General features: G+C 56.5%; 1 protein-coding gene across 1 annotated transcript in view; it reads right to left on the bottom strand.

Annotated features, from left to right (window-relative positions):
- Positions 1-232: 232 nt before the first annotated feature.
- APBA2 (amyloid beta precursor protein binding family A member 2) overlaps positions 233-23,030 on the bottom strand; it is a 130,853-nt gene continuing 108,055 nt past the window's right edge. The window contains exons 6-14 of the mRNA XM_065906484.1: positions 18,801-18,946; positions 18,060-18,095; positions 16,057-16,143; positions 10,584-10,769; positions 6,556-6,735; positions 5,541-5,753; positions 4,158-4,277; positions 2,864-3,004; positions 233-304 (exon numbers count right to left, since the gene is read on the bottom strand). Coding sequence (XP_065762556.1) covers positions 233-304; positions 2,864-3,004; positions 4,158-4,277; positions 5,541-5,753; positions 6,556-6,735; positions 10,584-10,769; positions 16,057-16,143; positions 18,060-18,095; positions 18,801-18,946 — 1,181 coding nt within the window. The remainder of the gene's footprint in view (positions 305-2,863; positions 3,005-4,157; positions 4,278-5,540; positions 5,754-6,555; positions 6,736-10,583; positions 10,770-16,056; positions 16,144-18,059; positions 18,096-18,800; positions 18,947-23,030) is intronic.

The raw sequence follows: 23,030 nt of genomic DNA, 5'->3' as shown, positions 1-23,030 counted from the left end.
GCCCTCGCCCATCGCGGTGAGAAAACTCAGGATGCGGCAAAACACTGGACTGTTCTACAGAGACTGCTTCCTGGGACCCTCCTTGAATACAGACATACCCCTTTCAGTCCAAAAAATAAAAGTGGGTGTTGAGGGCATGCCCTTCAGCAGAGCTGGTGTCCTCGGGTGCGCTGTGGGGTCAGGGGTCAGGTCCTGGGTCTGGCTCCCGCTCATCAGGGTGGAGGCAGGCAGCCTAGATGTACAGCGGGGTCTCCTGGCCCGTGAGCAGTCTGAACATGGCGGCAGGCATGGTCTTCATGTGGATCTGCCGATGAGAGAGAGAGGTGGGGGGCTGACCCGGCCCTCCCTGCCTCCACCTCTCCCTCCCCTCCATGCACCCCCAAAAGCAAGCACCATAAGGCCAGTGGTGCCCAAGCACCCTGAGCACATCCTGTGTAAATTGCCAGCAGCCAAGGAAAGGAAGAATGACCTGCCCCAGGTCACCAGCCTGGATGGCGACTCAGAAAGCGTTTACTGCCCCTGCAGACGGAGATCTGGGCTCCCATCCGGGTCTTTAGAGGGTTTTCCATGAGGTCAAGGGCTGGCCTTCCCTTCACCTCAACCTGACACCGGCTTGGTGAAAAGCTGGACTTTGCCCATGGGAAGGGCAGGCCAGGGTGCCCAGACCTTCTTAGATACTGCAAGGGGCGAGTTTTGCCTCAGCAAGAGAACCAGAGACTCACACACACAAAGCGCATGTGCTGGGGGCAGGAACCTGGCCTCAGTCGCTGGCACCAAGGAGACTGGGCCACCCACAACACAAAGACGGCTGCCTAGGGAGGCCCACCGTGCGGGACACACACCCCAACTCCCACCAGGGCCCCGGGCTCTGCTCCTACTTCCTCTGAGCATCCTACTCCCCAAGCCAGCCCGGACCCAGCCGTACTCAGGCCCCCGTGGGTGGCTGTGGCTCTAGGGGCCGGGCTGGCCAACCTCCAGGAGAGAGGCCGGGGGTGCAGTCCACCCCTAGGTTGGGCAAGGAGCCCTCAGGACTCGTCCAAGTGACCCTGATGGGCCCACCTGGCTGATAGGTTTTCTGACTCCCACCGGCACCCCCAGCACTAGGATCTGTGTGATCCAATTAGCTGTTCTGTACTTTGTCAGCCTGTGAGGGTTTTTCCCATCAGAAGGTTCATTCTCTGTATTTCCTTAATCAGAAACCCTCCCCCAAGGTCCAGCAGAACACCAGCTCTAGCTGATCAGCAGCTCAATTCCCAAACATGTTCAGCAATGATGGGAAAAGCAGACAGACACTGTCACTCCCAGAGCCAGCCAGTCCAGCACGAGGTCCACCCAGGCTGAAGGGCTTCCTGTCCCAACCCGCCGCGTTCCAGCCTCCCTAATAACCATCACCTTGGGTCTGGAGAGGCGGAAGCGTTTCTCCGACTGCCTGCCCGCCCCCAACCCCTACTCCCCAACCTGCTCCCCACCTCCCACTCTCCCACACTACTGATTCCCTGAGAAGCACAAGGCTGATGGCTGCCCCCAAGCATCTACTTAGGAAAACTGGATTCTACTTTCTCCGAAGTCATTTGTAAAAGGAGACCAGCGATGCCTACCTGGTCCCTCCTTCCTGAGATTCAGCATCTGCCCCTACTTGGGAAGGGTAACTGCCCCCCATCCCAAGCCTTGTGTGCCTAGTTGCTCAATCATGTTCGACTCTTCGCGACCCCATGGATTATAGCCCATCAGGCTCCTCTGTCCATGGGATTCTCCAGGCAAGAATACTGGAGTGGGTTGCCATGCTCTCCTCCAGGGGATCTTCCTGACCCAGAGACTGAACCCATGTCTCCTGCACTGCAGGCTGATTCTTTACTGTCTGAGCCACCAAGGAAGCCTAAAGAATACTGGAGTGGGTAGCCTATCCCTTCTCCAGGGAAACTTCCTGACCCAGGAATCAAACCGGGGTCTCCTACATTGCAGGTGAAGACCCTGGTCTGATTGGATTGTTTACCAGCTGAGCTACCAGGGAAGCCCCCTCCCCCTAGCCCTGGGACTTTCACAAAACTTTGGTAGGTCCCTGTGGCCCCAGGATATGTGTCCTGACCAATGCAATCTGAAGACCCCCACCCAGGAGAGAGTACCCCACCCACCCACTTACCCCCAGGCTGTGAAGAGGGAGCCATGCCCCCACACTGCCCCCAGAGCCCTCCCTCTGCACATGGCCCTTGGGGTCCCCACCACCCTCAGAACCAAACCCAAACTCCCCACCCAGCACCTGCCTTCAGACCCGTCCCCTGTGCCACCCACCTCTCTGCTCTGTCTGGTCTGCTCCTTCTGTACTGTGATCACCCAGGCTTCTCCCAGGGAGACCCTCACCTGTTCACCCTGACACCCTGCTACACACAGCCCTATACCCCCCCATACTGGGGAGGCCTCTGTGCCAACACTGGGCTGGCACTCCCCCAGCACCTACATCTCCCCCGAGGCACCCTGAGTACCCCCTCCCAAGAGCTCCCCCTTGAACCCCCCACCTGAACCTATCCTCACACCAGCCTCGTGTCTATGCCAGAGAGCAGCAGAAAAAGGCAGGGAGGGCTGAAGCCAGCAGAGTGGGAGGGGCAGTGCAGCAGGGCCAGACTTCAAGTCTCCACCCAGTGCCCACCCATCCTGTTGGCCACACAGGTAACCAGAGCGAGGAGAGGACACTGAACCCCTCCTGCCACGGGCTTCCCTGGGAGATACAGCCCAGCTCAGCTGACTGGCCCCTGAGGGACTCTCGAAAGTCCCAGTGCACCTACATGCCCTTGGGAATTTGATGTCAGGTCCTAGAGACCTTTGGGTCCCGAGAGCCCAGTTCTGGTTTCAGGCAGTGACCTCTCACCTCTCCCACCGAGTTGGACAGTGCCTGGACGATCTTCTCGTGCGCGGTGGCCACCACGCTCTGCCCATTGATCTCGATGATGCGGTGGCCGACGCGCACACCGCCCCGCTCCGCGATGCCCCCACGCATGAGGCTGCAGATCTAAGTGACAAGGGGTTGGGTTGGGGTGTCCCGTCAGTTAAGTGTCCCTGCCCTGCCTGCCAGCCTCCGCCTGCCTGCAAAGGTGGGGAGAATTAACCACTGGAAGGATGAAGCCCTCAGGACAGATGCTCCTACAAATGCTCTGCTGACTTACAAACTGAGAGGTTAATGATTTAGAATGTGCTTGGAAATGGCTGTGGGAGAACATGCCCCTCCATCCTGGGGCCTCTGCTCCTGGATCACCGTGGTACACAAGTAAAGCCCATTCTGGAAGATTCTCCAGCAGCCACTCTGCTCTTTCCCGTGAACACAGTCACTGCGACCCCGGCCAACAAATTTACCTCCCCACACTCCTGCACCAGATAGTGACGGGGAAACTGTTTCCTTGGCAGTCCTGTTTCTAGGCCGCTCTCCTGTTGTGTTCCCAGAGGGGACATACACATCCCCCTCACCTGACACCATGCATCCTACAACCTCCTCCTGGGCTGGCCTAAGCAACGTGGAAATGACCAGCCTCCTCTCTTCTGTCCTCTGTGGCGAAGTCCCAGCCTACTGGGACCTCTGCAGAAGGAACCACCCAGGAAACAGAACTGGTACAGATCAAAGAGAAGGTGGAACTCTGGAGGGAAGAGTCCTGGCTGAGGAACAGGCAGAGTTTCAGCCAGACCAACATTCATTCAACCTAGCATCTCCTACTCCTGGAGGGGCTCCTGTCCTGCCTCCGGTGCCTGGGGTCACGGCTGGCACAGTGCTGGAACTGCATGAGAAGCTCTGAATGGGTGAGTGAATGAATGAGTGAATGAATGAACACGGGAATGAGCAGGTGTCTTTTGAACACCTGACTCTGACGCTGTCACTGGCTGCATGCGGGTCCCAAATGCAGAGATAGGAGGGCTCTGGCCTCCACTCCAAAGCAGGGGGTCTGCAGAGAACACCACCACCAGGATGGGGTGCCCCGGGGGGTTGGAGGGACCCATTCCACCCGCACACTGGCCCACCCACCCTGCCTGGCCTGGCTGCTGGCCGGGACCTGCTCCATCAGACAGGAGCTGTTCTGGGGCAGGGGGTCAGGGGGCATGCAGACAGCTTCCCCCGCCCCTGCACCAGCCATCCACAGGCACGGCAGAGGCCGCCAAGGGCTGAGCGGACTCACGATGCCATTCTGCACACTGAAACCCAGCTGGTATTTGAGGTCCGGCCGCTTGATGAGGACAGTGGTGACTGGCGGGCAGCTGACGATGTTGAGCTTCACCTGAGTCTGGTTCTTCAGACCCTGTGAGCAGGAACATGAGGGTCTGAGATGCTGCTAGAAAGACAAGCTCTGGGGCCCGGGCTGGGAGTAAGCTGGCTGCAAGGCAGAGCCCTAGGCACAGAGAACCCGAGGCAGGTCCCTCTGGGCACCCAGGTCCCCCTGCGCGTGGATGCAGGCCTCACACTGATCCATCCCAGGCGGCAGTGTGTGTCGGGGCTCCCTCTGCTCTGGTGTGCCCTTTGACCTGGGCAAGAACAAGTTCCCCCCAGGGACAGAGGCCAGGCACTGAGCACCCCTGGGCACAGGCAAGAAGCTGGCACCTGGTCACCCTCAGGGGCCCTCACCAGGCTGCATGCAGGGAACTTCCTGTTTGCAAAGACAAGGAGGGCCCCATCCAGAAAACAAAGTGTCCTCCAGAGAAGGACCCTTGTGCTGGGGGCAGGGCAAGGAAATCTGCCAGCGGGAGACTCGTGTCTGCACTGAGACAGGCCAGTTCAATCCAAGGGCCATCTCAGGCCCCAGGGGACAGTGAAAGCTGCGGCCACAGTCCTGGGACTCAGTGGAGCGAGGTGGGGGGGCCTGGCCTGAACATGGCTGCAGGGAGCTCCTCCCCCATGTACATGCATGCACACACACATACGCACGCATACACACAAGCCTCCATTACAGCCCAGGTGAGAAACTGGCCCAGGAGCTTCAGCCTGCCGAGGGAGGGTCCCGGCCGGCCCAGCCTCAGCACCTCTGATGGAGGCCTCTTATATGTCTCTCTGTCTATCTAGCTACATGATACCCACTGGGTCCCCAGGTCCAGAAGCCAGCTCACAGAACTTCATCTGTGAGTGACAGTGGGATGGGGGTCCATCCTCCAGCCCTGAGACCACAGTGTATCATTTGATGAGACACCTGCAGGTCTTCCAGTCAGATGGGGAGAGCAACACCCCAGCTCAGATCCAGGCTGGGGACCCACCTCCTCAGGTGCCCAGGAGGTGTGACTGTCAGTGAAAAGTCCCAGGCAAACCAGGACAACCTGGTCACCTGACAGCTACAGGTCCTTGGGCCTTTCCTGGGATCACTGTGGTTCAGGAGCCAGCTAAGTGAGAGCGGACAGCGCCTCCCTCAAGATCCCCACTGTGGGGGTGGAGGGCATGTCCCTCTTTGATGTGTCAGGGACGTGGTGCAGTCTTGGGTTCAAAGTCATTGGGTGGGTCTCTCTGGGCTCAGCCTCCCTGTGGGTCAGTGGGGATTACAAAACATCGAAGATAAAGTGAGGGGCCCTGTGCCCACCTTGATGATGCCCTGGCAGGTGGCAAGTGGCAGCCCTACCAGGCTGGTGCCGTTGATGGACATGATCTGATCGCCGATGCTCAGCTTCCCTGAGCGGGCGGCTGGGCCTCCATTCATCATGTTGGCCAAGATCACGGTGGGCAGGATGGAGCCCCAGCCCGACTCCACCACCACCACACCCAGGATTTCGCCCTTGTGCTTCTCCAGCTGCAGCTGCAAGGGAATCGGCAGAGTAAGAGAGGCCTACCTGAGACAGGACTGCGGCAGGCCTCTGCCCAGCACCCACAGAAGGACCAGCCCCACCCAGACCCTCCAAACCAAGGCCACAAATCCTGGCCCACCCACCATCCCCCTGGCCTCTACCAGCTCCAGCTCCCAAGCCCTCTCAGGGCCCACCCCACCATCCTGTGAACCCAGAGCACAGATCACCCCCAGTCCCAAGCTTGGCTCCAGTGTCCAGGCTTCCCTCACCCTCCCAGACCCACAGAGGCCAGAGGCACATTTTCAGAATCCAGACACAAACCCTGCCAGGCCTCCAAACTCATCCAGAAAAGTTCTTCATTTTCTCTCCGCCTCTCAGATCACTCTTAGAGAGCTGCCTGTCAAGCACTCCTTCACTCAGCAACAAGCCAGGATTGTTCACCCATGCACAAGCAGGCAGGGTACAGGCCACCCCGGGATTCGCTCCTCTGTCTCAGGAGAACTTTCTAGAGAGCCCTGAGCAAGCCCATGGGAGCCTGCCAAGGCCCTACTACGGGAGGCTCCCTAGCCCCCTCCCACACGCCTTCCAGAAACAACACCAGGGGCTGAGCCCTCGGCTAAGAGCAGAAGTAAAGGGCACAAGTTCAGGGTCATTAAGACGGACTGTCGGCAGCTCCTCTGCTGTAACAGCACCACACTCTTCACACACAAGTACTCGCTGCGAAGGCAGGAGCCAGAGGGACACTGGCCACACACCAGGAAGGCTCTCCCTGGCCACCCGCCCAAGAGCCCCTTCCCATCCCCGGTCGCCCACCTCCTTGCAGTTCTCCGAGTTGGAGAAGTGGATGAGGTCGTCATTGTACATCTCCTGGGTGTTGATGATGTCACTGTACTCCTTCTGGCTCAGGTCCTCGGGGTTGATGCCGTTGGCCCGCAGGAACTCCTGGTAGGCCACGCTGAAGGCCTGGCCGATGGACTGGGCGATGAGCTGGGCCTGCAGGAGAGGGGAGGGGACGGAAGAGGGTCAGCTACTGGAGACAGGCAGGCTCACAGGCCTGGACAGGGAGGGGGGCCCTGGCTGGGCTCCAAGGAGCTGCAGAGAAATGTGGCCCGGGTCTCCGTGGGGGGAGCCCTTCTGCTGCTGGGCACCCTGCCTGCCCCCACCCGAGCTGCCCTAAACCTCAGACAGCCTAAGACAAAGCCTATGTCCAATAAAGTCTGAGGAGATTATGAATTATTTGCTAATGACCATAATTCTGTTGCTTTCCCTGGTGACCATGTTGTATTTTTTTTCAGTCATCTTATTCCAAATGCAGCCTAGAGGTGCGTCCTGTCGGGGAGCATCACAGAGGCTGTCAGTCATCCACCCAGTATTTACTTCTCACAGCAGCAGGACCCAATCCATTGGGGCAGGAGTGGGGGCAGGATGTGTGCCAGTCATGCTCGTGGGGGTGTAGATGTGCCAAAGTGAGGCCAACGAGAAGCCGGGGCCCTTGCGGGCAGGGCACGGGGCAAGGCACAGAGGAACTCACTTCTTTCTACTTCTCTTTTTCTAATATTTATATATATATATATATATATATATATATATATATATATAGGTCATGTCACACAGCATGTGGGATCTTAATTCCCTGCTCAGAGATCGAACCCGTGCTCCCTGCACAGAAGCAGGGAAGTCTTAACCACTGAACCACCAGGGAAGTCCCCACACTTCTTTCTACATCAACAGGACCATTTCTATGGACTGGGTTGGACCCCTAACCCTGCAGAGGTCTGGACACTGAGCAGCGCTGCACGGGCTGACACGCCACCTGCTGGTGTGCAAATGAAGGGCCTTGAGAGGCGAGGGTAAAGACCCAAAGAGCTGGGGAGCCAGGGGAGAACAGTGCGACCCTTGGCAAAACCTCAGGTCAACATGACCCAAAACACATGGAATTGAGGGTCTGGCCCAAGTCCCATTCTTGCTCTACATGCTGCATGATTCTCAGGCTGCAAACAAATAAGCCTTTGTGAAAACCCGGGCTGGGCCAGGTAACAGAGTCAGAGCTCGGAGCCCTCTGATGCTAGACCTCACGGCCTTCCCAAATTGGGTCCCAAACAGTCTGCAGAAGAGAAGCCTACGTCCACTCAACAGGACCCAGCCCTGCTCGCCCTTGGAGCTGCGTCCTGGCAGTTTGGCCGCTCTGCTCAGAGGGAGGACTGAGTGTGCTCAGTCGCAGGTGTGGAGCCCTGGGGCCACCAGGTGGCGCCACTGGCCCAGATGCGTGCAGAGCCCAGTGAACAGCATTTGGCAGAGGCTCAGGCCAAGCAGAGGATCCTGGCTCCAGGAGGAGGCTGGTCCGTGGGTGGAGGGTGAGAGCGCCCTGGAGGCCCAGACCTGCCCTGACCTGCTGGGGTCTCAGGTTTGCTGGCACCGACCACCCCAAGGCCTCTGACTGGGGTCCACTGACTAGGAAGGGGTTGAGCATCACTCGTGCTCCCCTCACCCACTGCCCTGAGCCTGCCCTTTGAGCTTTACCTGGACGGCCCCCCACCACCTGGGGAGCTTCTGGGGAATGAGGTGGTACATGCCTGAGCTCCGTGGGGCTCAGTCCGCGAACCTCAGCATCTTCCCACCACCTGCTGACTGCTGTCTCCCATCCCCTGTCTGCCCTCGTCCTGGCAGCCGTCCCTCTGAGTCCCAAGGGCCCTCCCTTGTCCCGTCCCCCAGGTCACAGCCAGGGCCATGAGCCCAGAAGGTAGGCAGGTGTCGTGGGCCTCCCTGGGGGGCAATGGAGGCTGGCACTCAGAGGGGCCTCCTGCAGGTGGGTGAAGGTGGAGGGAGGTGACCCTGCCCCCAGCACTCTCACCTCTGTGGCTCATCTGTGCTGGTTTCCACTTAACAGAGGGGGAACAGAGACTCTGAGGGGGCTACCAGAGTTCTAGCAGCCATGTTCCATTTCCCCCTTCTGCTTGCACGGGACTCTTGGATACTTCACTCACCCTGGCAGCCCACCTGGTGGGGCCATCATCAGGGCCCAACTCTCCAGGGGGCTGCTCTCCTCTCATGCCCCTCCTAGTCCATCTTTCCCACACACATTCAAGGGCCACTTGGAGCCCCACACACTCCTGCCCTTGCTCTCAGCCTCCTCTCCCAGTGAGAGGAGGACACTCACTGGAGCAGCACCAGGACATGGCAGGCAGCTTGGACACTCCTCCTGCTCCCGGCACTGGCAGACTGTTCACCTGTGTCCTGCCTCACCCCCATCAACCATGGCCCTTCTCCAGGACCCATCACAAACCCCCATGCCAAGTCTCTGAGATGCGTCAAGCTATGAGCCACACAAATATGTCCATGCAGGAGTCCACAGACATCTGTGTAAGGTGAAAGGAACACAAGTGTGCACTAGTGCGTCTGTATGTAAACTTCCTCTCCTATCAACATCATTGCTTCAAAGCACTCACACTTGACTTCAACTTCTTAGCAGAAACATCACTGCCCCCAGCCACCCTGCTCAAACCTGAAAACACCGGGACCCTACTCCACTGCTCCAGGTCCTAGACACACCCTCAAGTCCCTTGGTGACTGAGAATGTCCCTTCCAAGTGTCCATGGAGGAGAGAGAATTTATTAAAGTCGTACCCTGGCAACAGCCACAAGAACAGCTCAGCACTGCCTCCGGGGTGGTCCTGAGTCAGATCTGCCCAGGGCGTCCCAGAGACCACTCTCATTTCCTGCCCTCCTGCTCCCTTCCCCTGTCCCTTTCTCCCTCTTCCAGGCTCAGAAAGACGCTCTCATCCCACCCAACACAGGAGTCAGCGAGGTCATGGTCTCTTAGTGAGTCTATAGTATTTTAAACATCAAAATTAGAGTTGACCTCTGAACAAAACAAAGGTTACTGACCCTCTGAACAAAACAAAGGTTACAGGCCTCAGTAACAAAGGTTACTGACCCTCTGAGCAGTCTAAAAAAATCCACGTCTAACTTTTCCAGTCAGCTGTCTGGAAACCAGTCAATCCTACAGGAAATCAACCCTTAATATTCATTGGACAGACTGAAGCTGAAGCTCCAATACTTAGGCCACCTGAGGCAAAGAGCCGACTCATTGGGAAAGACCCTGATGCTGGGAAAGATTGAAGGCAGGAGGAGAAGGGGATGACAGAGAATGCAATGGTTGGATGGCATCACCGACTCAGTAAACATGAGTTTGAGCAAACTCCACAAGATAGTGGAGGACAGGGAAGCCTGGGGTGCTGCAATCCATGGGGTCACAAAGAGTCAGACGTGACTGAGCAACTGAACAACAATTTATAATCAGCCCTCTATACCCACAATTTCCCTATGTCCGCAATTTGGGATCCGAGGATTCAAGCAAAACAGCTTGTGCAGCGCTGCAGCATCTACAGCTACAAAGGTCCAGGTAAGTGAGCCCATGTTGTGCCAGGGTCCCACTGGATTTTCCAGCTTCTTATGGCCTGAAACAGCCATGAGCAAAAACAGAGATGCCTTCCTGTTAACAACCCTCCCTATACAGGGGTATGATCCTCAACAGAAAAGTGAGTTGGAGCTACTGTATTTGGGAAGAACAAGATTGTGCTAAAGGACCTAGTCAGAAAGCTCCTCAGCCTACTTAACTAGGGTTCTTCTTATAAACTCCTCAAAAACTCATTTCACGAAGTGAAACAGAGCTGTGTCCATGGTCTCTGCAAATTCCAAGAGTGTTACAAAAATCACTGCTTCTGCTGGGAGTGTCATGATGGTGCACAGGATCCCCACCAGATACAAGGTTTCCTGGGACACTTCGGAGACTGTGGGGCCCAGGCCGCTGGGAGGGAACATCACGTCTGCATGTTTACTCACGTCCTCGGACTCGAACACGTGGCAGATCATCTTATACTGCTTCTTCCCCTCCTGGGCCCCAGGGGTGGTCTCAATACAGTCCTGGGAGGCAGAGCGTGGCATGCGGCGTCTGGCCATCAGCACCACAATGTTCCCGATGTCCGCGATGTAGGAGATGGTGCGCAGGGCATGGTCCATCATGGTCTCCTGCCGGGAGAAGGGGAGAGGGCTTCAGTTATGGGGAACGAGCCCTAGAAACACCCAAGGTTGGGTGTCCCATCATGGTCTCCTGACAAGAGAAGGAAGGAGGGCCTGGGTTACAGGGATTGAGCCCTAGAAACACCCAAGTTAGGGGTTCTCAGCCTCCACACTCCTGACATTTGGGGCTGGACCATCCTATATTTTGGGGCGTCCTGGGCCTTGTCAGGTGTTCAGTCACACCCCTGCCCACTCCACTAGACACCAGTGGCATCTCTGACCTTTGGGACTGGACCATCCTGTATTGTGGGGTGTCCTGGACACTGTAGGACAATCAGAAACATCCCTGCCCCCCCACCACCAGACACCAGTGGCATCTCCTCATCCCAAGCTGTGATGACCACCAAGATCTCCATCTGCAGCCACTGGTCCCTAAGGGAGAGAGTCTCCCTGGTGGAGAACCACTGACCCCACGGACAGAGCACTTTAGGGTGGTGATTCTTCACAGTCAAGGTGATCTGCCTTCAACTTAGCCTCATAGCTTCCAAAATGATGCTCATGGGGGTGAGATGTGGGTGGGAGTCCTGTTCAGGGGAGGAGCAGCAGCTGAGGCCTGTCCCCACACAATCAGAGGCTGTCTCTGTCTGTTGAAGGGTCCTCTCCTTGAGAGGCGGGTGGCCAGCCTAGACTTCCTGCTGAGCTGAGGAGGAAGGCTTCAGGGCCAGTGTTGTCCAGGGACAGTCCATTCCATGGAGCTGAGCAGCCCAGGCCAGGCAGGGACCCCGAGGCAGCCCGCCTGACACTGCTGGACATGCCTCTGCAGCCCTTCAACTCTCCTCAGGGCCCTGGAGGGTCCATCGCTCTTGATGGCCTTTGCCACCTGGCAGGAATCTCCATGTCTCAGCAAGGCTGCACACAGAAGCCCTGAGAATCTAACCAGCTGGTCTTTTATGCCTTTGTTCTCTTTCCATAAAAGAAAACAGGGTCCTTCTGTAGCCTCCATGGCCTCTGACTTCCTCATAGAAGGCACTTTACATACCTGCTCCCCGACGCCACTGTGATTTCTGGTCAAGGCTGTAGGGTGTAGGTTAAAACCATAGGAACCCCCTTCCAGGAAGGGACGCTGCAAGGGGACAGGTGGGGGTGGTTCTCGGCATATCTTTATTTCTGGCCACTTTCAGAAACATCTGAATCAACCCCCAGGTGTCAGAAATGGGCACCCCCCAACTCTGAGTGCATGTCAGCAGCCACCAGAGGGTCCTGCCCGGTCCCTGGGGCAGGAGTGTGAGCACGGGTGTCCCAGTCAGCCCTCTGCAGAGTGTGTGGGCAGAGAACAGTGTGGGGTGAACTGGAGGACAGAAGTGACAAAGCCCATGCCTTCCAGACAGAGCCCCTCACCCATGGGAGGAGAAGATGCCAGGAGGCCCACAGTGGCTGTGATGTGGCCAGAACACTAGAAGAGAATGTGAGGACCGACATGGAGAAAATGGGACCTCAGGAAGAGCACAATGGGACCAACATCAAGCAAAGACAGACACTCAGAACCACGGCATGGGCCTGCCCCTTACCCAGGAGGTGGGCCTGACCAACAGTGGTCTGGGCAGTGGCTGCACAGAGCATGGCCACGATGCTGTGGCCACCGGGATGGGGAGCCCATGTGTATTAAGGCCTGACCTTGAGCGAGAAAGCAAAGGAAATCACAACTTCTGGCCAGTCCACTCTCGGGAGCTGACGCCCTGTCCCAGAGCCCCGTTCAGACACCAAAGACCCAGCAGGAGGGAAGAGAGGAGGGATGAAAGGGAGTTCTGAGCCTCCGCATCTGTCCTCCATAGGACCCCACACCAAGCTCTCCTCTGAGAGTCAATGGGGCTCCGAGATGCTCGGAAACGTGTCCAACCCTCAAGTTCTCAGGGATGGGCCCCGTTCCCAGTCCCCGGGGCTGCAGTCCCCCGCAGCAGCAGCAGCAAGAGGAGGTGGTGCAAAGATGGGCTGATGCGGCAGGACTGACACTGTCTGCAGAAAGGCCTGCCCACAGCTGGCCCTTGGATCATCTGGAAACCTGGACTTCAGGAGGGTACCCCACCCAACGTGGTAAGAGAGGCTCACCACGCCTGAAGCATCTGGTCCAGTGAACTCCAGCCTGAACCCCACTGCTGTCTGGAATCTGAGACTTTGGTGGGTGGCAGGCAAGACAGGTGGCCATGTGACCAGCCCCCATTGAGGACCCTGGGAGCCGACGCTCTCTAGCTTCCTGACAACCCACACTTGACTCCTGCGGTCAGAGCTCATGGCCAGAAAGTTCGGCTCATCCTGAGTGACCCCACCGAGAAGGACTCAGGGTTTCCCTGGGCTCAGCCCCAGGCATCCTCCTCTTTGCTGGCTCTGCTCTGTGAATCTGGTGCTCAGTGAATCTCAGGCTTCAGTGTAACCATATGCCGAATCCTGGGAGGCCTCTTATCAACTTATGGACCCTGTGGTGGTCTTGAGGGCCCTGACAGGTGGGTGGATGAGGGATGGGGCCAGAAGGAGGAGCTAACCCAGCCCATTTGCCCACGAAACATCAGGAAACAAAGTCCAAAGAAGTGAAGTGTCCTACACCTGACCCACTCAGGTAGTTTAGTTGCTAAGTCATGTCTGACTCTTTGCAACCCCATGGACTGCAGCATGCCAGGTTCCTCTGTCCTTCACCATCTCCCAGAGTTTGCTCAAACTCATGTCCATTGAGTCATGATGCTATCTAAACATCTCATCCTCTATTGTCCCCTTCTCCTCCTGCCCTCAATCTTTCCCAGCATCAGGGGCTTTTCCAATGAGTCAGCTTTTCACACCAGGTGGCCGAAGGATTGGAGCTTCAGCTTCGGTTTCAGTCCTTCCAATGAATATTCAGGGTTGATTACCTTAAGTATTGACTGGTTTGATCTCCTTGCAGTCCAACGGACGGACTCTCAAGAGTCTTCTCCAGCACCACAATAAGACATTTGCTCCTTGGAAGGAAAGTTATGACAAATCTAGCTGCTGCTAAGTCTCTTCAGTTGTGTCTGACTCTTTGTGACCCCGTGGACTGTACCCCACCAGGCCCCCCAGTCCATGGGTTTCTCCAGGCAAGAACACTGGAGTGGGTTACCACGCCCTCCTTCAATAAATCTTTCTGACCCAGAAATCGAACCCGAGTCTCTTATGTCTTCTGCATTGGCAGGCAGGTTCTTTACCACTAGGGCCACCTGGGAAGCCCATGACAAACCTGGACAGTGTATTAAAAAGCAGAGATATCACTTTGCTGACAAAGGTTCATCTAGTCAAAGGTATGATTTTCCAGTAGTCATGTAAGGATGTGAGAGTTGGACACTAAAGAAGACTGAGCACCAAAGAATTGATGCTTTCTAATTGAGTTCTCGCCAACTCTCTCCCTGAGTTCTCGCCAGGTGGAAGGCGGACTTGAGGGAACCTGGACTCAAAGATCAGAGGGACAAGGCCCAGGTCTGGCCACCCGGGGACAGACCCATGAGGAGGAAGGGCCTCCACGATCAATTGGCAAGAGCCACATCACGGTGTCACTCCTGCTCCAAGACGCACATGCTGCTGCGGTTTCTGTACCCAGACATCCATCAGGTTGTCCCACCCACTGGGCCTTGAGAAGTTAAAACAGCTCATCTGCTGTGTAAGAGCCATCCTACACCGCTCTCAGCTTCCCAGCACGGACATGGTCCACAAGGGACGCAGCACACTGAGGGTGTCGGGAGCTGTGATCCACACTGTGGACTGAGGCTGTGTGCACAATCGGGAGCCAGTGAGCAGGACCCTATGGAGCTGGTCTCTAATACGAGGCACATGTATAAACTCCTGGCTTTTAAAAAGAGTATTTTCCAGCTCAGTTCATTTCCAGGACCCAGGATCAATGGCCTCTCAGCATCGACAAGGCTCAGCCAGCACCCATGTCTCGTTTCTGTATGTCACTCCCCTGGGACATGAACCAAGGTTCCTTGGAGAGTGGCCGGTTCCAGGCCTGAAGTGGGAGCAAAAGGAGGCCTGAGAACATCTCAGTGCCTCAGGAATGCCATCCAAGACCGAGGGCAGGGCTCCAGGATGGCGCAGGCAAGTGCCCAAGAGAACAATAATGGTAGGGTTATGTGAGGTGAAAGTGTTAGACACTAAGTTGTGTCCGACACTATGTGAACCCCATGGACTATAGCCCCCAGGCTCCTCTGTCCATGGGATTATCCAGACAAGAATACGGGAGAGAGTTGCCATTTCCTTCTCCATGGGATCTTCCCAACCCAGGGATAGAGGCTGGGTCTCCCACATTGCAGGCAGATTCTTTATCATCAGAGGCACCAGGGAAGCCCATGGGGGAGGGCGGTTATAACACAAGTTTAAGAAAAGCTCAGAAGTCCACAGTGAGAAGGAAGAAAAGAGGGGAAAAGAAAAAGGAAGCTCTTATACACAGAGCACACTAGATAGCAAAACTCAGAACAGAGTGAGAAAATAACTAGTTTGTGTTTCCGACATTGTAACTGAGTCCGACAAGGTCATCACTGGATCTGATACCATTGGCCAGAGGGAGCTGGGGAACTGACTGCCCACACACCTGGTGTCACCACCCAGACCACTTGCCAAGGGCAAGAAGCAGGGGGCCATCACCCTGGCATCTGGCCGGCCTTTCCCGCTTGTTCCCAGAGTGAGCCGGGCCCTCCACGTCTGTCCACAGCTGCCACTCTCTCTCCCTCCTTCCCTTAGGCTCCGCAAAGCTCATTCGCCCGTGGCCCAGCTCCCCCAGCTCCTGGCCACCTCCATCTGGCTCTCCTGTTCCCACAACAGCAGGCTCATGCAAAGACCCAGGCACAGGAAGACGAGCAGAACTGAGTCAGACACGAGCTGGGCACATGGTTCACAGGCAGGAGATCTCAGGACCCTCCTCGCTGGAGCACCGCCACGCTGGGGACCCAGGGTGGCCCGGGTCTCTGCCCTCCAGCTCCATCTCCCAGCCTGGTGCACAGAGTCCTCGAGAGGGCCGTTGGGAACCCTGAGGGTTGGCATAGGACTCCTGCTCCCCCACCCCCGGCTTCCCTTCATCATGTCTCTATTTCATGCCCGCTGCTGCTATGCCTGATCACCAGCCTCACCCGCCTGCCCGAGGCTGCTGCCCACCCCGCAGAGCTCACTCTATATTCCATGGCAGGGGCTGGGGGACTGTCCCGGGGATGTGGTCTCAGCCCCGCAGAGGGAGTCTGCAGCTCAACCTGGCTCTCCTGGGAGTTCCTGAGCACGATTTTAAAGCCCCCCATCTCCCCAGGCTCACCTGTGTATCCGCATTTAACACCTTGATCCTCTGGGTGGAGATGAAGAGATCCACTTCCGTCAGCGTCTGGGCATCTCCCTCAGAATTCTAAGAAAGGATGGTGGAGACTGTTATAAACCTTAGAAAAAAAACTAACTCAGACAAAGGCCTGACAATCTCATGCAGGACCCCGAGCGCCCCTAGAGGGAGAAGCTCATCGGCAGAAGCAGCCATGGGAGTCTAAACGCGGGCTTCCGAGCCCATCTCCGCTAAGTGAGCTCTTGGGGCGGTTTGCACAGGATGGCGGGGGGACTGCTTCCAGGAGGCTGAACAGGAGGGAGCCGGACGCCGGAGAGCTTGTGCTGCAGCATCCAGAGCACAGCCCCCCACTCCAGGAGAAGCGAGTCTGCCTGCCCAACCTCTGGAACACAGCAGAAACACCAAGTCTGGTACCAGGGCTACATTTCTTGGATTCTGGATTACAAGTATCGCCAGGAAAGTGGGGGCTGGGAGCGGGTTTTCCACACTGGTGGATCAGCATATCTGCATTTTCTTCTGGTTTAAAGGCACAGTCGTGTCAATGACTGTGTCAACTTCCCTGCCCTCCCCCCACCATCTTCCAAAGACTGTAAGGGGGCAAGATCTCTATTGGACCAGGCGCTGCCCTCACAGGACACTGGAGAAGCCACCCCACAAATGCCCGTCCTCTCCTGGGTATACCCATTGTATGACCGGCTAGTGATGTGTAAAGGAATGTTCTGGAAGCTGAGTGCATGCTCAAGGGTTGGCCGAACCAAGACAGCCAGTCACTGGGGATTCTTAACTACTCCTGTGCATGGCAATTGCACTGGCAAGCCCCTGGGGTGGGGACTCTCTGCCAGGGACCCTGCTTCCTCATGGGGACCTTCCCATCATTGTTGGCCTGGCCAGCTGCAGGAAGACCAGTGTAGGGGCCCTTGGCAATGACCCTGAGCATCTTCCTGGCTGAGAGAAAGAATGATCTTTCATGGAGGTCATTGCTGGCCTTGGCTGACCACTGAGGTCTGCTGTGCCTATGCCCAACCCCTCTGGGTTCTCTGGACCCAAAGAGAAGGCTGGGGTCCACACTGACCATCCTACTCCAGCTGCCCGGGGCCAGGGGTGGGCATCTCCTCTGGGGGAGCACATCCCACTGCAGGTCTTCAAGGCCAGGCCTGCTCTGCTGTGCCCAGGGAGCACCCAGCACAAAGGCGGCTGCAGCAGAGGGATGTGTGTGAGGTCCTGCCTTTCCTGCAGCTGAAGGAACCCAAGCAGGGGCCACTGAGCAGACAGCAGGCATCATGGGGCGGGAGGGACAATGTCTCACTGCAGTGGGAGGAAGCCCATGGCAGGTTCCTTGGCCATGTCACCAGAATGTGATGTCCAGGCGGGCACAGAGACTCTCCTGATGCCCAAGCAGAGCCAGTGCCCAGCCAGCCCTTTGGACACCAAGTATGGGACACTTCCTGAAGTGGGAGGATGGTTAGAACACACCCAGCATTTACTAACTGACCAGACTGCTGAACAAAGAACTGAAGGTCGACCCGAGATTTTTAAAAGCCTGCCCACGCTCCAGAAACTTTCTCCATAGAGAAAGGGTCCCCTGGGCAGACAGTACTTCTCTTCATCCCGATTCAGTAAATTAAACTTAATGAGTCTTTAAATATCAGGGTGATTTAATTAACTCTGTACGGGGGGCCTAGACACTGAACGCATCACACGGTCACATCAGAGCCACACTTTACAGTGTCTACACAAACCGGCCACATCACACATGGCAGTGACCATGCTCTAGCTCACGGAGACTCGAAAAAGGAAAATGAAAAAGGGCAACAATTAAACCCTTCTGTGGGTGGGTGGTTTTTCATTCAAACGTCTAGCACTGACCTACCAAGAGAATAGAAAATGGGTTTGCCACATCATTTCTGCTCCTAGGGCCCTCCCCGCCCCCTCCCAGTGCACAGGACAAGCCATAGACACACACGCAAACCCCACATCCTACACACCGCTTTCTTCTTGATTTTGGCAGCCTTTTGCATCCTCTGAGCAGCATGAAAAAGAGAGAAAAACAGGTGGGCGCAAAGTGAAGGGAAGCTGGGTTGCTCTGTCCCCTCCTGACCAGCACAGGGGGCTCACGTCTGGAGCCCCTTTCCCTCAGTTGAAGAGCATGACCAGGATGGGGGGTGAGCCGCAGGGGCACAGACGTCCACAGACCCCTGACTGCCCAGAGGGGCACGTCCTCAGAGCACCCCTCCTCTCTCCTGACCCTGTTATCTTTGTTGATGAGGTCCTGCCCTCCTGCCCCCGAGCCTGGCCACACCCACACTTCAAACCCAGTTGATCCAGTCGACGGCCACCCAGAGCTGCAGGTACATCAGAGCTTTTCTTGAGGTCATAAACTTAAATAAAACATACGATTTTGTTTGTTTGTTCCCCTTTCTGCAAGGACTCTGGCACTATAGATACACAGACTCATAAAGGAACTAAAGGCTCCACACACACGTGACTGGAACACTTCGGAACAATCACATTTTATAAATCGCATGTCCAGGGGGCCCAGTGGCAGGTCCTCATTAAGGAGTCTCTGTGCCCCCGGCCCCCATTTCCCTCGGCCCCACCAGGCACCTCAGATGCTCCCGCTCTTGCACCCAGGGCTGGCGGGCGAGTCACAGTTGGATAGAGGCCCGTGTCGCCTGCCCCCTCCAGTGCTCCCTGCAGGGAAGCCAGCTGTCCCGGGCCTCCCATACCTTGACCCGGCTGACAGCCTCCTGGGCCTGCATCATTCTGATGTTTTTGGATGGGTTCCGCTCCGAAAGCAGCTGCGTGGAGCCCAGGTAGTTGGCTGCAAAGATGATCCCATCGATGAGGTCTTCTGGCTCACAGGGCCCTGGAACTGAGTGGGGATAGCTGTCAACTTCTGAGAGGACGCAGGGGCAAGGCAGCAGGGCCAGGGGCCTTTGGGGGGGCAGGAGTCCTGCCCCCATCACAGGGAACTGAGGGGGGACAGTTGGCAGCTTCTAAGATCACACAGGAGCAAGGCAGCAGGGCCAGGGGCCTCCAAGGGGTGAGAGGGTGGGAGTCCTGCCCCCATCACCCCACAGCACACAGAGCAAGTAACTACATCCCAGGCAGGAAACCCTGTACGCCCCAGGAGGACAATGCCAGGCCAGGCAGCTGTACCTCAGACACTCAGGCCTCCAAGGGGATAGTGGTGTGCTACAACCCCAGGGTGCCCTTTCCCAAACATCTCCTGATCAGCCCCAGAGCCCTGGGACTCCAGACGGCCCACCAGGTTTCAGTGATGGGAATGCCCACCAGGCCCCAGTTGTGTGCCCTAGGGCTCCCGCAAGCCTGCAGCCCCTCACAACCCGGTCTGGCTCCTCCTCCTCCACGTGCCCCAGTCCAGGCTGGGTGACATGGTCTCTGTTCCACCGGCTGACTCAAGACCACAGCTATCAACAGCAAGATCTGGAATATTCCATCTCTGAGCTGTTTAATGTGGGAACCGGTGGCCTCACCTGGCTTTTGAGAACTTGAACATGTTGGCTAGTGTGACAGAAGAACTGAATTTTAAAATCTATATGCAATCCTAAGTAACTGACATGTCAACAGCCACAGGAAGCTGTGGCTTGCATCCTGGACAGGCCACTCCTGGAGGGGTTCCAGTTTCTGCCAGTGTCTCTACCCCAGATACCCAGGGGCTATGGACTGAGTGGTGGAGCACTGAGCAGGTTGTCACCCGAGACGAAGGTACCACTTCACTGACCCGACCTCAGGCCGACACTGGACTCAGGGCAGGTCTCCACACTCACTCTCTGCAATGTTTGCTCTCTTTAAACCTCAGGAGAAGGTCCTGCATGAGTGTCTGAGATGCCTGGAGGAAACCTGTAAGCTTCACTCTCAAACAAACCAGCTCCATGGGCTTGATATCAAAGCTCCAAAACTGGTCACAGTGAGTGCCCACTGGCTTAAGGACCCATATCTAGGCTCACCCAGCAGACACACACACTGGGAAGCCACGGATGAAAAAGGGACGACTGTCTCTTCACACCAGAGCAGCATCTCCTGCAATAAGGCTGATTCTACGATGCACTTCAGAACAAGGTGAGGGTTCTGAAGTCTGAGGAACTTAATGTTAATAGGGGGTTTTCTGGGTGGTGCTAGAGGTAAAGAACCTCCCTGCCAATGCAGGAGGTACCAGAGATGTGGGTTAGATCCCTGGGTCAGGAAGATCCCCTAGAGGAGGGCATGGCAACCCATTCCAATATTCTTGCCTGGAGCATCCCATGGATGAAGAACCTGGCGGGCTACAGTCCATGGGTTGCAAAGAGTTGGACATGACTGAAGCAACCGTATGCAACTGTATGCAACATTAGCATGCATACACGCAATGATACTAGGTCCTGACTCAGGAATGCCCCAGGTCAGTTTCCGTCCTGATGGCATAGAACTGGGGGCCCCAGCATTATGACACACCAGGGACCCCCTTTCTCCCACTGACCCTGACATCCTCCCCTCAACAGCCCCCAGAAGATGCACCTAGGGGCCCCCGTGACTTCCTCCAGGAAGCTCTGATTGCCTGTGTGGAAGCCTCAACCAGACCCTCTGAGAGTGGCTCCACAACCGGTGGTTAAATCAGGCTGCTTGTTCCATCTCGGGTGCCTTGGGCTTTGCTCTGAAGTTGAACAACCTTCTCCCAGCTGGGCAGGACTGGGGGTTCCAGGGGAGGGGTGATGGGAGAGGGAGGGGTGGTGGAAGGATGTGATGGCAGAGGGATGGGGAGATGGGGGAGGGGTGATGGGAGAGGGAGGGGTGATGGGAGGGGAAAGCACTGGGAGAGGACCCCTCCTTGTCCATCCATCAGGCACTATGGTCCTTGCTCTGCAGATGAACAACCTTCTCCCAGCTGGGCAGGGCTGGGGGCTCCAGGGGAGGGGTAATGGGAGGGGGGAGGCATGAGGGGGTGGGGAGGACTCTTCCCTGTCCATCCATCAGCCACCTGGTCCATACACAGGCACATCAGGCTTGTCACGACTCAGGCATAGGCAGAAGTCACTTCCAACAGAGGGAACAGGGCATCCAGTTCAGGCATTAATAGTAGCCTCTGCCTGGACCCTCAGTGCTCCTGACTGGGGCACTTCCGTTTTTACCACCTCATGCCTCCTGTGCCCCAGTGAGCATGGTCCCCAGGGTCCATCTTATGAGTGAGTGAAGTGAAAGTCACTCAACTTTATCCGACTCTTTGTGACCCCATGGACTATACAGTCCATGGAATTCTCTAGGCCAGAATATTAGAGTGGATAGCCGTTCCTTTCTCCAGGGGATCTTCCCAACCCAGAGATCGAACCCAGGTCTCCTGTATTGCAGGCAGATTCTTTACCACCTGAGCCACAAGGGAAGCCCATGAATACTGAAATAGGTAGCCTATCACTCCTTCTCCAGCGGGTCTTGCTGACACAGGAATCGAACCGGGGTCTCCTGCATTGCAGGCGGATTCTTTACCAACTGAGCTATCAGGGAAGCTGGTGACCCCTCCCTAGTCACTCACACTCCCTGCAGTGACCACTGAAAAGTGAAAGTGAAAGTTGCTCAGTTGTGTCGGACTCTTTGCGACCCCATGGACTATACAATCCATGGAATTCTCCAAGCCAGAATACTGGAGTGTGTAGCCTTTCCCTTCTCTGGGGGGGTCTTCCCAACCCAGGGATCGAACCCAGGTCTCCCACATTGCAGGCAGATTCTTTACCAACTGAGCTATCAGGGAAGCCCATGCTGACTAGTAGATGGCGTCACTCTGTTCTCAGGGGAAGTCCAGGTGGTCCCAGGAGCCCTGGGGTCATGCTTGCCCAACACCCTCAGAGAGTGCTCAGGGTCTGGTCCTCAGTAAGTGTGGGGTGGGTGGGGGGATCACATGATACTCTGTGCCCCACCATCTCTGGGGATGGAGATAGACCTGAAGTCTCTGTCTTTAATGTTCCACTTGCCAGTTCCCCAGGGTGGTCAGCTCCCGGACGTTTTCTGTCTCACCCCACACCCCAGAGTAGCCTTACTAAAGGCTTGCCCCATCTGGGTGCCCACCAGATCTGGGGCCCATCAGCGGGCACAGACTTCTGATGTGAAGGCACCCCATACCAGGCTGCAGGGTCCACCAGCCACACCCATGGACACCTGCTCCCCGGGAAAAGGCCAGTGAAGGACTAGGGCCTTTGTTACAAGGCCAGCAGACAGTCCCCTTCCATGGGGGGCGGGGGGCGGTCATGTCACTCCTGCCTTGGTCTTTCTTCAAATAGGAAACACTACACACAACAGTGCTTCCACACCTGCCCGCCATTCAGACACCCACTCAGCCCCACACACATTAGGAAGCACCAAGGAGTGGCCAGTAGAAGGGGCAGTATTTCAGCTTCACAGACACAGCTCTCAACTCCAATCACCAAGCACAGGAGCAAGGATTAACCAGCTTCATTCTAAGGCTGAAGCAAGCAGCTGGCCCTGTGTGTTTGAGTATAAACTGTCATTTTGTTCAACTCCTGAACGAACCCACAGCTGAGCCCACTAGAGGGAGACAGAACAACACAGGACCAGACAGAATCTGTGTCCCCAGAGGGAATTTCTCCACTAACTCCATTTGCATGACGCACACGTACACGCACACGCGTGTATCAGAATGCTGCTGCTCAGCCTGGATATGAGAACAGGTGCCCGTGTGCTCCCTGCTGGAGGGAGCCTTCGTGTGAAACACCCGCTGGGGACCCCAGTGGCTTCTCTGAACAGGGAAGGGGTGGGAGGTGCCCAGAGCCATGTCTTAGAGCACCTGGCCATGCTACCTTGAGGGATTATCCTAAAGGGAGGGGGTGGACAAGGCTTCCAGGGGAATGGCCCCAAGTCGTCTCATTCAGCTGTGCCTGCTGCCCCCAGAGGTCGTGGAGGGGGTGGCTGGGGAGGCCAGAGCACAGCCTCAGATGGGAAAGGGGGTG

The sequence above is a fragment of the Muntiacus reevesi genome, chromosome 15 (genome assembly GCF_963930625.1).
Source record: "Muntiacus reevesi chromosome 15, mMunRee1.1, whole genome shotgun sequence".
Lineage (NCBI taxonomy): Eukaryota > Metazoa > Chordata > Mammalia > Artiodactyla > Cervidae > Muntiacus > Muntiacus reevesi.
The sequence above is the reverse complement of the archived record's forward strand: the minus strand, read 5'-3'. Positions and strand labels throughout refer to the sequence as shown.